Source organism: Ostrea edulis, chromosome 5, assembly GCF_947568905.1.
Source record: "Ostrea edulis chromosome 5, xbOstEdul1.1, whole genome shotgun sequence".
Taxonomy (NCBI): Eukaryota; Metazoa; Mollusca; class Bivalvia; order Ostreida; family Ostreidae; genus Ostrea; species Ostrea edulis.
The window spans coordinates 91,899,670-91,913,182 of record NC_079168.1 but is presented as its reverse complement, the minus strand read 5'-3'; the positions used below and the strand labels follow the sequence as shown (position 1 = coordinate 91,913,182).

General features: G+C 36.0%; 1 protein-coding gene across 8 annotated transcripts in view; it reads right to left on the bottom strand.

Moving 5' to 3' along the window:
• Positions 1-12,572, bottom strand: part of LOC125649774 (serine palmitoyltransferase 2-like) — a 47,875-nt gene extending 35,303 nt beyond the window's left edge. Inside the window, exons 1-3 of one of the 8 annotated variants that reach the window (XM_048877527.2) lie at positions 8,405-8,512; positions 3,020-3,127; positions 2,583-2,915 (exon numbers count right to left, since the gene is read on the bottom strand). In XM_048877527.2, coding sequence (XP_048733484.2) covers positions 2,583-2,891 — 309 coding nt within the window. In that variant the 5' untranslated portion in view covers positions 2,892-2,915; positions 3,020-3,127; positions 8,405-8,512. Of the gene's footprint in view, positions 1-2,582; positions 2,926-3,019; positions 3,128-8,060; positions 8,568-12,449 lie in introns of those variants that run through there. The other 7 variants (XM_056139309.1, XM_048877526.2, XM_048877520.2 and 4 more) reach the window with 7 other exon arrangements.
• Between the last annotated feature and the right edge of the window lie 941 nt (positions 12,573-13,513).

Sequence of the window (13,513 nt, the reverse complement as noted above, 5' to 3'; positions counted from 1 at the left end):
TATGATACAACACATTCTATTCTAGATTTTTAACTACAGTGTTTTATTAATTTTATTTTACAACTATTGAAACCGTACTTGATATTCTTAATGATAAATTCCAAATACATGTAGACTAGTCATTTTCTCCATTGTACAAATTATTTGCAAAATTTTATCCATTAACTGCGGAAAATAGGCAACCTGTATGAAAGAAACCACCTGTCATATGTGACCTTTTTTCCATTCTCCTTTGGACGGTCTCTCAATACAGCAATCAAGATGGCGGGAAAATGAGTATTAAAGTACTTTGGATTTATCAGTAGTAAAAAGTAGTAGCCTCAGCCTAGTACATGTAACAAAGAAATTCAAGAATCACACGGAGAAAGTTCTGCATTTAAAGATGACGTAGCAGTGTCTAAAAAAAAAAATGCAAAAGTAAAGGTAGAACCCCAGTCCTAATGGCTGAAGGAATTTTCGTGGTTGATATACAGAGATTGCAAAATATTTTGCAGAATTGCGAGGCCAATCAGCCAGCAACGTCCACCATTTCTGGACACCCCATTGTCCGATTTCACCCTTGACCTGGTGTACATCTTTCAAATGTGAAAGTGTGACTATTCACGGTAACAGTAAGAGACATGTCTTGTCCGTGACTGCATTTTAGCAGTAAGTCGAGCGGGGCAACAGTTGTTGCTAATTTTCACAGACAATTACAAACTCGGGATGTAGTGTTCTTATTGATGCTGGTATTGATTGTTCTGCAAAAGATACAACAAAAGTAGCTCTTATTCGCACAAGCAGTGAAGGCCCACTTATTGAGGACTTTAAAGCAAATCCTTGTGTGGAATGCTGAGTTTTTCCCCCCAAAAGTGTACTGTAAAATATACAGGATGGCCCAATGCAATACAACTTTTGCTAGTAAATACTCGACTTGTTAGCACCCAGCAGTTTCACAGCACATTTCTATTCAGTTTAAAAATAAAACAAACAACATGCATATATGGGTGTTGGTTTTTTTCTTGAAAGAAATTAAAATCAAAAAAAAAAATTGTAGGTCTTATTTACAAAATCTTTTACCATGGCAAGTAGAAATTTTGAACATGGCAACTATTAATTTGAAAATGGCGACCAGAAATATTTTTAGGTCGCCATTTTGCGACCTGATAGCAGATGTGACTTGGAGCACTGCTATTGTGGCCCCAAACTACCCAATGGGGGCCATGATTTCAAGAAACTTGAATCTGCACTATGTCAGGAAGCTTTCATGTAAATCTCAGCTCTTCTGGCTCAGTGGTTTTTGAGAAGATGATTTTTAAAGATTTTCCCTATATATTTCTATGTAAAACTTTGATCCCCTATTGTGGCCCCATCCAACCCCCGGGGGCCATGATTTGAACAAACTTGAATCTGCACTATGTCAGGAAGCTTTCATGTAAACATCAGCTTTTCTGGCTCAGTGGTTCTTGAGAAGATTTTTAAAGATTTTTCCTATCATATTTGTATGTAAAACTTTGATCCCTTGTGGTCCCATCCAACCCCTCCGGGCCATAATATTAACAAACTTGCATTTGCACTATTCCAGGAAGCTTTCAGGTAAATTTCAGCTCTTCTGGCCCAGTGGTTCTTAAGAAGATTTTTAAATGACCCCACCCTATTTTTGCATTTTTGTGATTATCTCCCCTTTAAAAGGGACATGGCCCTTCATTTGAACAAGCTTGAAAACTCTTCACCAAAGGATGCTTTTGGCCAAGTTTGGTTAAAATTGGCCCAGTGGTTCTGGAGAAGAAGTCGAAAATGTAAAAAGTTTACTGACAGACGGATGGACAACAGGCGATCAGAATAGCTCACTTGAGCTTTCAGCTAAGGTGAGCTAAAAACTTCACCAGAATGACGGAAAAACTTTTGGATTGGTACAACTTTCTCAGGCTTGGTCGAGCGAGGGCAAACAAACAATATTTTTATTTTGGCCTAATGTGGGCCAGTAAATATGGGGGGGTGGGAAGGGGGGTGAACAAGAGTGCCATTTCTCCCTCTTCTCTCTCTGCTCCTCTTCCTCTCACTCTCCTCTTCCTCTCTATCTGCTCCCCTATCTCTCTCTCTCTCTCTGCTCCTCTCTCTCCCTCTCTCTGCTCCTTTCTCTCCCTCTCTCTGCTCCTTCTCTCTCTCTCTGCTCCTCTCTTTCTCTCTTTTTCTCCTTCTCTCTGCTCCTCTTTTTCTCTCTCTGCTCCTCTCTCTACTCCTTCTCTTTCTGCTCCTTCTCTCTTCTCCTTCTCTCTATCTCTCTTTCTCTGATCCTTCCCTCTCTGCTTCCTCTCTCCTCCTCTCTCTTCTCCTTCCCTCTCTGCTCCTTTCTCTCCCAACTCCTCTCTCCTTCTCTTTTACTCTCCCCCCCCCCCCTGCTCCTTCTTTCTCTTCTCCTTTTCTCTATCTCTCTCCTTCATCTACTTCCTTTCTTCTCTTCTCTTTCCCCTCCTCTTATCTCCCACACTCCTCCCTTTTACCTTGTCTGCTCCAACACACAGAATTAGGTTCATATTTTCTACATTATGAATTGCATAGTATTTGAAAGAACATTTTGGTAAAACTATGGACCAACTCACAGGAATTTTAGGTTCTGCAACGCCTTTAATGACTCCAATCCCAATGCTTTTTAAAAACTCTCTTACATGGCCCACTGCTACAAGAATAAGATAGCCAATATATGTAGAAATGGCTGCCAGCATTGGAGTTTCTTCAAAACATTCACAAAAGTCATTTTCCCATGTCTTTCCCGTTTCCTCTGTAGACTGTTTTGGTTGCACGTAGCATCCATTTGAAAATTTTCCGCCATTTTTTACTCCATTCCATTTCTTGGTTTCCCCATGAAAACCATTTTTTGAGGGCATATATATTGTTTCTACTATAGTCATCCTCTTTGCTTTGAAAATCACAACCTAAAAAAAACTAGACAAATGAAAAACAATATCATATCAAGTCAGGTATACATGAGGATTTAAAAAATGTCAAGTCAATAATTTTGATTCCACTTTCAACTTACATTAATAAAAACAAGATGTGTTTGTGAAACACAAATGCCCCCGATAATGGCCAATTCCGAAGATGGACAAGGTCACAAGGGCAAATAGCTTGGTACCAGTAGAAAGATCTTGTCAAAAGAAATGCTCATGTACAATATGAAAGCTCTAATATTTACCATTTACAAGTTATGACCAATGTAAAAAAAAAAATATAAAGTAGGTCAAATGTCAAGGTCAAAAGGTTCAATACCAACGGAAAGATCTTGTAACAAGGAATACTCATGTGAAATATCAAAGCTCTATCTCTTACTGTTCAAAAGTTATTAGCAAGGTTAAAGTTTTCAAAAAGTAGGTCAAACCCCAAGGTCAAGGTCACAGGGTCAAAAATGTTGGTACCCACGGAAAGGTCTTGTCACAAGGAATACTCATGTGAAATATAAAAGCTCTATCACTTACTTTTCAAAAGTTATTAGCAAGGTTAAAGTTTCAGACATAATTACATAATGACAGACAGGACAAAAACAATATGCTCCCGATCTTCGATCTCGGGGGCATAAAAAGAAAGAAAGTTTACAACATTAACTACAGGTTACATAGACTGCAAACTGCATGTGGATGCAGCATGTTGGGGAAACAAGTACATACATATATGAATTGCTAATCATGTATATATACAAGTAAATGGACAGTGTCAGTATTATACCAATATATGAATAATAAACTATAATGATTTTTGCAGTTTTAAAGCATCACTTCTTTTTCTGAAAGTTTACACTAAATATTCACTCAATTTGACAATTACTGGTTTGTCTTCATTAATCATAACCAAGTAAATTTGTCCTTATTTGTTAGATAGATAAAAAATTTGTTGAGCTTGTATATACCATTAAAAAACATATTTCTCTCTTCAACATAGAATGGACAATCAGTAAGGAAATGAAATTCATCTTCTACACAATTAAGGTTACATAATTCACATATTCTTTTGTTTCTTTCTAAAGAAATCTTCTGGCCAGAATTGGTTTTTGTAAATTCATATCTTCCTCTTTCAATTCGAAGGTCATGTGCACTAATTCGAAATCTACATAGAGTTTTTCTTAATTCTAGGGATTCTAAAAATATATAACTTTCCATAGTAAAGTTTTCTTTATATGAAAAATATGTTGTGAGTTTTCCTGATTTCTGACCCTCTTCATGTCGTTTTGACCAGTAAAGTAAAAATTGTTTCAGTACCTGATTCTTCACTTGCTTTTTGAAAAATGAGAATTTGATATTTTTACAAGTGGGTACCAAAATGCCCATTGTTTTTGTACCAACAATTTATCTCGATTTTTAAGCTAAGACCCTTTTTTTATATGAAAGTTTGTCACAGCCTCATAATGCCTGATACTACCTGAAGCAAAGTTATACAAATTATAGCACAAGAAAAACACCCTATGTAAGCATTTCACGGGCGTGTTATGTACCGTTTGCGGTACTCTTGTTTCCTAAAATAGCTAATGTTTTTGTACCAACAATTTATATTATATGAATTCAGATTGATATTCTCTGTATAAGCACTGTATAACAGGGATGATTCTGGGCAATTCTCAAGTCTATGCCAATGTAGTAAAATACTTTGGATTATAGAGCAGAACATAGGATATTTACCCAATTCAGAGATTATTGCAATATTAGTACTTCTTTTACCGGCACCCAGTAGATGTTTACAAAACTTAATATTCAGGTTTTCTACCTCCCAATTTTTAAAGATATCATATAAATCTCTGTCTTTTTCCAGCATGCGTGTTGAAAGTGTTCCCCATATCTCGCAGCCATACAAGGCGATGGGTTTTACCATATGGTCAAAAAGATGTAAAAATGTTTTAATTAGTGGATTGATAGATTTCATGTCTTTATAAAGTTTGAATGTGGCCTTAAGAGCTTTATTGTATAGATCAGATTTTGCTTCCTTGAATGAACCACAGGAGGATAATATTACTCCTAGATATTTATATTTGTTAATACATTCAATACATATGTTACCGAGCACAAAATTTTCTTTAATTAGGTGTCCGCTTTTATTAACAAGAGGCCCATGGGCCACATCGCTCACCTGAGTCACCTTGGCCCATATCTAAAGACTTTCCATATATATTTGCATGTAAAACCTTAGTCCCTATTATGGCCCAAACTACCCTTTGCAAACTTGAATCTACACTATGTCAGAAAGATTTTATGTAAATGTCAACTTCTTTGGCCCAATGGTTCTTGAGAAGAAGATTTTTAAAGCTTTTTCCTATATTTGTATGTAAAACTTTGACCCCCCCCCCCCCACTTGTGGCCCCATCCTACCCCCCGGGGGCCATGATTTGAACAAACTTGAATCTGCACTATGTCAGAAAGTTTTCTTGTAAATATCAGCTTTTCTGGCTCAGTGGTTCTTGAGAAAAAGATTTTAACTATATATTTGTATGTAAAACTTTGATCCCCCCTTGTGGCCCCATCCTACCCCCGGGGGCCATGATTTCAACAAACTTGAATCTGCACTATGTCAGAAAGTTTTCATGTAAAAATCAGCTTTTCTGGCTCAGTAGTTCTTGAGAAGAAGATTTTTCCTATATATTTGTATGTAAAACTTTGATCCCCTATTGTGGCCCCATACAACCCCCGGGGCCCATGATTTGAACAAACTTGAATCTGCATTATGTCAGGAAGCTTTCATGTAAATCTCAGCTTTTCTGGTTCAGTGGTTCTTGAGAAGAAGATTTTTAAAGATTTTTCCTATATATTTGTATGTAAAATTTTGATCCCCTATTGTGGCCCCATCCAACCCCCGGGAGCCATGATTTGAACAAACTTGAATCTGCATTATGTCAGGAAGCTTTCATGTAAATCTCAGCTCTTCTGGCTCAGTGGTTTTAGAGAAGATGATTTTTAAAGTTTTTCCCTATATATTTGTGTGCAAAACTTTGATCCCCCCTTGGGGCCCCATCCTATCCCCGGGGGCCATGATTTGAACAAACTTGAATCTGCACTATGTCAGAAAGTTTTCATGTAAAAATCAGCTTTTCTGGCTCAGTGGTTCTTGAGAAGAAGATTTTTAAAGATTTTTCCTATCATATTTGTATGTAAAACTTTGATCCCCCCTTGTGGCCCCATCCTACCACCCGGGGCCATGATTTGAACAAACTTGAATCTGCAATATATCAGGAAGCTTTCAGGTAAATTTCAGCTGTTCTGGCACAGTGGTTCTTGAGAAGAAGATTTTTAAATGACCCCACCCTATTTTGGCATTTTTGTGATTATCTCCCCTTTGAAAGGGACATGGCCCTTCATTTGAACAAACTTAAAAGCCCTTCACCCAAGGATGCTTTTGGCCATGTTTGGTTGAAATTGGCCCAGTGGTTCTGGAGAAGAAGTCGAAAATGTGAAAAGTTTAACAGACAGACAGACAGACCGGCAGACAGACAGACAACGGACAAAAAGCGATCAGAAAAGCTCACTTGAACCTTCGGTTCAGGTGAGCTAAAAATGACTACTTTTGTCTTATTGGTATTAATTTCTAAGCACCAATCGTTGCAATATTTTTCAAGTAAGTTTAGTTTGTTTTGTAGTCCATTCTGGTTTTCTGAAAGCAGTACAAGATCATCCGCATATACCGTAGAAGAGAGGTGATTTTCATTCCAGAAAGATTGACAGAGCCAATGGTTTCTTCATCCAGTAATATATATCAGATATCTTATAAATTTTATGAGACTATCTGATATAGTTTATAAGATATATATCTTATGAGATATCATATAAACTGTAAATTATATGAGATATCTTATAAAATTTATTAGATATCATATCAAAAATAGAAGATATCTCTTAAATCACATAAGATATCTTTATAGAGCAATAAATATAAATATGGCGAGTCCTAGTATGCCACACAAATATCTCTTATGACATTGATTATTGCACTTTATTTTCATATATTTTGATATAGAGGTATGCTTATTTTCTTCAATTCCCCTAAAAAAAAAAGCAATCAATTGAAAGCTCAATTCTGCTGGTTAAAAGAATTCACTAACTAAGTAGTATAAGAAAATTAATTTCAATCCCCAATTTTGCAAAAAACCATTTCAATCAAACCTTTTCATTCAGGTCTGTAATTTAGCTTTGGCTATTCTACAGACAAACTCAATATAGATGATATAAAAATGTCATTGGTTGATTTAATCGGTCAATTACACTGACTGTGACATATAATTGTTACTTATACTAAGGCTTATACATATCCAGAGTTTAATAAATGCAGAAAATGAGTTTAAGAATCAAACTATAGATAACGCAGATATAAAATATGTATATGAAAAGGGAGGGGGGAATGGAAGGAGGAAGGACACATTGGTCTTATTGTCAGGTGCCTAAACTGTACACATTAGTACAGACTTAGAATCTTTATTTTCAGTCAAGGACCTGCAAGTGGCAACATAAGCACACAGAATTTTTACACAATCTGAACAAATTGGTATATAATATAGTATACAGACTACAAATACCACTTTGCTCAGATTGTGTCAAAATCCTGTGCATGAGCATTTATTAATGTTATATAAAGTATAAGGAAAAGGATATTAAACAAGGAATTTGGGAAATATGATATAAATCACTCCTGACTGTGAAGTGAATAGCACAGATAATCAGAAATAATTATCATACTATACTAGCAACCAAATAAGTTTTAATGCAGTTCTTTGCCGTCCCAGGTGCCCAAATATTTTGGAGTGTCGAAATTTCAAACTAGAGAGAATTTCATGGAAGGCTTTTCCGTCCTGTGGATGACCCGACAACTGGCGTATGTGTCACAAGAGGTCCTGCCCACACATTGTATAATACACGACTAGCCTATTGACAACACGATCGAGAAATAACGTGAAACACATGGGCGTTTACGATTTCAAGGATATAATTTTGCCAGCTTGCTGTCGCTCCCCGTTAAGACAGACAAAATTCGTCTTGTCTAAAATTTTAAAACCGTAAAAAACAAAACTACATCAAATAAAAATAGTGATAACATTCTTATTTGCTTACCTTACTACATTGTAAGATTACCCTCTTAGCCGTATAGCCTTAGCGATACTGAAACGTCCTTGTTTAGTTTCCGATAGTGCACACGTTCAATAACAGTAATGCTTCATTAAGAACTTTCTAGGAGCAAGATTATTGTCATTTGGGTGGGGGTTTTAAAACAATATAATATGCCCCTCGGCAACACTGTAACAAAGGGCCTTGACCAGTATATAAACATTCACGTAAAAAACGTGCTATACATTCTTACAGGCAATATCGTACATGGTGAAAATATGAATAGAAATACATATGTATATCGAATTTTTACAATCGAACTCACGCGACGCCTTGTTGATTAGTCTTACCAGCAGTCAATGCATCTCACAGTCCCACAGTATCATATGTACAGTATCCGCTGCGAATTATTTGTAATATGTATCACACATGCTCGCTTAGAGATAAACCTTCTCTTACCACTAAGTTCAGCCAATCATCTTGCAAGGCATACGGGAATGATCGCGCGACTGTGAGCTATTCTCTCTCTCTCTCTCTCTCTCTCAACATTATCATTAGAAAACATTTTCTCTCCATGTTTATTGTTCTTATTACATGGTTTGCCCCTAGAAAATTAGAGAGGACGTACAGGTACGTGTAATGGGGGGGGGGGGGGGAGATTTTCTAAGAAATTAGAATGCTTGTCAGTGTCACCTTTCTGCGGTCAGTTAAAGGTTAGTAAGATTCGAACTTGTGTTTATCCCACATTTGTGTAATAGAGCAAAAATGTAATATTTTCAAACTTGAGTAACTAATATGTAGGAGCAGACCCAGAAGGGGGATCCAGAGAGTCCGGATCCCCTTTTTTGCGCGAAAAAAGAAGAAGAGAAAACTAGAAAGCCAGCTGGTCTCATTTTTTAAAAAGTCTAACTCGTTATAATTAGTATATTGTTATTATCTCGTTATAACGTTCGGAAGGTCGGTGGTCTCTTCCCAGACATTGTATCTGGGTTCTCTCTTCCACCAATAAAAACTGGGCGCCACCATATACATGTACACTGTATATACATAAACAAATTTTTAAAAAATCATCAGTAAAAGAAATTGAACATTTTTAATTTATCGACTTGCGGTTCAACTCCATCTTCACATAGATTTTAATTGTTTGTGAAAATACACACATGTTGTAAAAAGCGTATATTTGATTTGAAGGAAATCTTATATGTGACTGAAGTCGTACATGTACACGATGATATTAAAATAATATCTGTTATTTTCATGTGCAAATAAAGATATATTGGGGTTCTGCCCTCCCCAACTACTTTTTGATAGCAGTAGTGAATGAGAAGACTGTAAACGGAGGCAGTTTTATGCTTTTAGCCGAAGAAGACCACCCTGGACCCCCCCACCCCCCCACCCCCCCCCCCTTTCCACGAATTAGGATTTTGAAGATAGGATAAGTTATTTTAAATGTATGAATTTTAGACAAGTCAACTTCCAACTTTTCCTCCCCCCCCCCCCCCCCCCCCCACACACACACACACACACTTTGAAAAACGATGCTATGTGCCTAAAAATGAAGCACATTTGGTCATAATTTTAAACATGCATTTAACCTTGCTGAAATGAAAATATGTCAAACCATTCGACTAGTTATTTTAAAAAACGATAAATGATAATTATATCACTTCGTGACAACTCAGTCTTTTTGTTGAATTCAAGAAAACACATCCTCATATTTTATTTTTTCGTATAATCACCAGATAGTTAATCTTGTTCACTCCGTGGGATTTTCGATCCCACACCCGATATAATGTAATGTATAATACTTCATTTTCTTATTGAATTATTTTTTCTTTGCGATTTCAATAATTTCTAATTTTAATGTTGAGCTTTTACTTAGAAAGATGAGGTCCTTTAAATTTTTAATTTCTCTAGATACGAACTCTTTATAACAATATAATCATTAACTCGTAGAAAAGGCTATTGAGCTCATTTTCGTCTGGGGGAAATTCGCGTTATAATGCAAAACTTTCACGAATAAACGGCGTAACTTTCGCGTTATACACTGAGTGGCCAAAAGTATTGCAACAAACATGGCTGACGTCATCACAATGTAAATAACAGCTGCATGGAAAAAACCAACTTTCAATGAAATAAACATTATTTATTTACCATTTTTTTCTAGTATTTTGTTGCCAAAGTCTTTCTGAATAATAACTTGTTGTAGTCTTGAAGATATTCAAGCATGGAAGCTACGGATATATGTTTGAGAGAGGTCATCCGAAATTTTTGTCACTGCAGCCATTAGGTCATCCTGGTTTTTAATATCATCAAACTCACGGGACAGTTTGATTTTGATACAACGCCAGACATTTTCAATGACATTAAGGTCCGGGGACTGTGCAGGCCAGTTGAATTTTGGAATACCGTTTTCTTATTTCCAAGTATTAGTCTGTCTAGAGGAGTGGGGGTGGAATTATCGTCTTGGAAAATAAATTGCTGATTTCCAAAAATTTTGCTAACAACAGGCCATAAGTGATTATCCAGCAATTCAATATGCCTTGCTGAGTTTAGATTTCTATCAACAGGTACACGAACACCAATACCATAATAGGTAATACACCCCTAAAACATACAACTTACTCTCACGGGCGTTTTGCGTTGGTTCAGATGGTAAGGTGCTCTTCTCGGACGATTTTCTCCACAAACTTACAGAGTTACTTTGTCCAATGACTACCTGTGTTTCGTCTGAGAAAATAACTTTCTACCACTGTTCAGGTTTCCAATGTCTTTTCCTCGGCACCACAAAATTCGGCGTTGTTTGTTGACTTTAGCGATTGTAAGCGTTTTCTAAATTTTGCCCCTCCTGTATCCTTCCTGGTGTAACTTACGACGAACAGTTCTCATGGACACATTTGTACCTTCATTCCTATTAAAAGTTGATGTAATGTCCTGAAGAAATTGTCTTCTGTTAGTTTTCAGAAAGCGATAAAGTTTCCGATCACCCTTCTCATCTATCACTCGGGGCCTTCCTCTCCGGGGATCGTTTTTAACACTTTCTTTTTGTCGGAATGTTTTCAAAACTCGTCCAGCAGTGCTTCGATGGATTCCCAATGATTCACTAATTTTGTTGTCATTAAATCCCTTTGAATTTAGAATTACAATCCTTTCCTTTAGGTCCTTTGACAATTCTCTCTCATTCTTCGACATTGTTTTCATTCGATACCTTACCGGAAATCGTCTGCTACTTTGAATTACAAACGGTTCCCCATATAATTCGTACCCTAGTTAATTCGCATACCTGACATCACGACCCAAGCTTACTTTGTTACGCGTCAGCAATAAAAATAAAATTTGAAGCGAGTAAAATTGTGATGACGTCAGCCATGTTTGTTGCAATACTTTTGGCCACTCAGTGTACGTTACTCTGGTGTTAGAACAATATTCATTATTTGGCTAATACCTTCTGAATTTTTTCAAAAACATCGTTTGGTTATTTTTGTTATTTAGAATACGTGATTAGTGCCAATGCTAAAAAGTATGGACAGCTAGAATGATATTAATCAAACAGATATTTTCATGAAAATTTTAAATTTCACTTGGTTTTATTTCTTTTGCAAAGTCATATATATGATAAATCAGTTAGATATTTCACACATATTTATTTCATACTTGGATTCAAAATAATAGAAATTTCAGTGTCTGAATGTAAACAAATGTAGGAAATCCATACTTGGTAGTAGTTGGTACCGAAAATCATTCATTTATAAAACTCACAGTATAAACATTAAGCAAAACATCAACCATACATGCTGAATTTTCCATGTATAATATATAATAATATATATAATTTTAAATACAACAAGTCAAATATAAGAAAGTCAAGCGTCTTGTAAATTAAAAAAATATATTGAATTGTGTCATTTTTGCGCTCTATACAATGATTTGATGACGTAGCACAATACAATAGAACTCTTCAATTTCAACTAACATAAAGCAAAGCGAAGTTACACACCATATTCTTTACGACTATAAAAGTCGGTTGTACATATGTCATCAAAGCTAGAGCATACTTAACCGCATATCATTCGTAACATAGTGCATTATGCTGTGACGTCACATCTTTGTCAACCCATAGACATGTAGTGACTTTAATGACTGCTCCTTCGCCAAATGTTCGGGATCGAGGTGTGATTCATTCGAGTTTCTATATAAGTGAAATATCTCAAAATCCGAAGTCCAGTGTCACGACAGGCACTGAAACATACACACATAACAATCCCTCACTACTACGACCCTGCCTCAATGTCCTGGTTCATGCCTAAATTTGCGGCACTCCATCTCATGCAGGTGTCGTGTCTAGATACATTTAAAATACTCTCAAATATGACATGAAACAACATACAAACAAACCTAAAGTAATTCCAGGCTCTATTCAACCGTGCGAGAAATAACTCTTTAACTCTTCTAAAGCACATGTCAAGCATAAGAGGTCATGAAAACCAAGCGTCGCGTCCCAAACTCCTTCCTATATATTGAGTGACGTATCTGAAGAATGATGGAAAACAGAACGTGACATCTCCCGACGCGGTTTCTGGAACCATAGCTCTATCTAGAACGTATAGATATTCTTTGAATAAAAGTTAAACACACCTCTACCGAATCTGAAAGAAATAGATGTTTATTTGACTTCTATATAGATCCAATGCATCATTTTCTGATTGGAACCGATCGAGGGACGGTGTTATGATATATTTATATCCTCAATAGGAGGCTAGAAAAATTTCTTGAAAAGCATAAAATAATTAATGAATGCCAGATTGGTTTCACAAAATCTGCAAGGACATCAGACCACATGTTTATTTTTAAAAATATCATTGAAACTTATTGCCATAATAAAGAGGGGCGAGTATATGCTTGTTTTGTAGATTTTAGAAAGGCATTTGATACTGTCATACACTCGGGTATCAAATACAAACTACTCAAATTATGTGTTGGAACCCAATTTTATATGCTTATTAAAAGTATGTACAACAATAGTAACTCATGCATTAAGATAAAAAGTCATCATACAGACTTTTTCCAAATTAAACTCGGTGTAAAACAGGGAGACAACCTCAGTCCCAACTTGTTTAATATATTTATCAATGACTTACCAGAGTACTTCAAAGATGCAAGTGACCCAATAGTTCTAAACAATAAAATAATACACTGTTTAATGTATGCAGATGATGTAATATTACTGTCACGCTCAGCAGTTGGTTTACAATGTAACCTTGATAAATTGCAAAAATTCTGTTCTGATTGGTGCTTGAAAGTCAATATTGATAAAACTAAAGTTTTAATCTTTAACAAAGCAGGAAGATTTCTCAAGCAAAATTTTATTTTGGAGAAAAGGGAAATACAGTGTGTCCCCTCTTACAGATATTTGGGAATATATTTCAATACAGCTGGAAATTTTTCTAATGCTCAAGAGG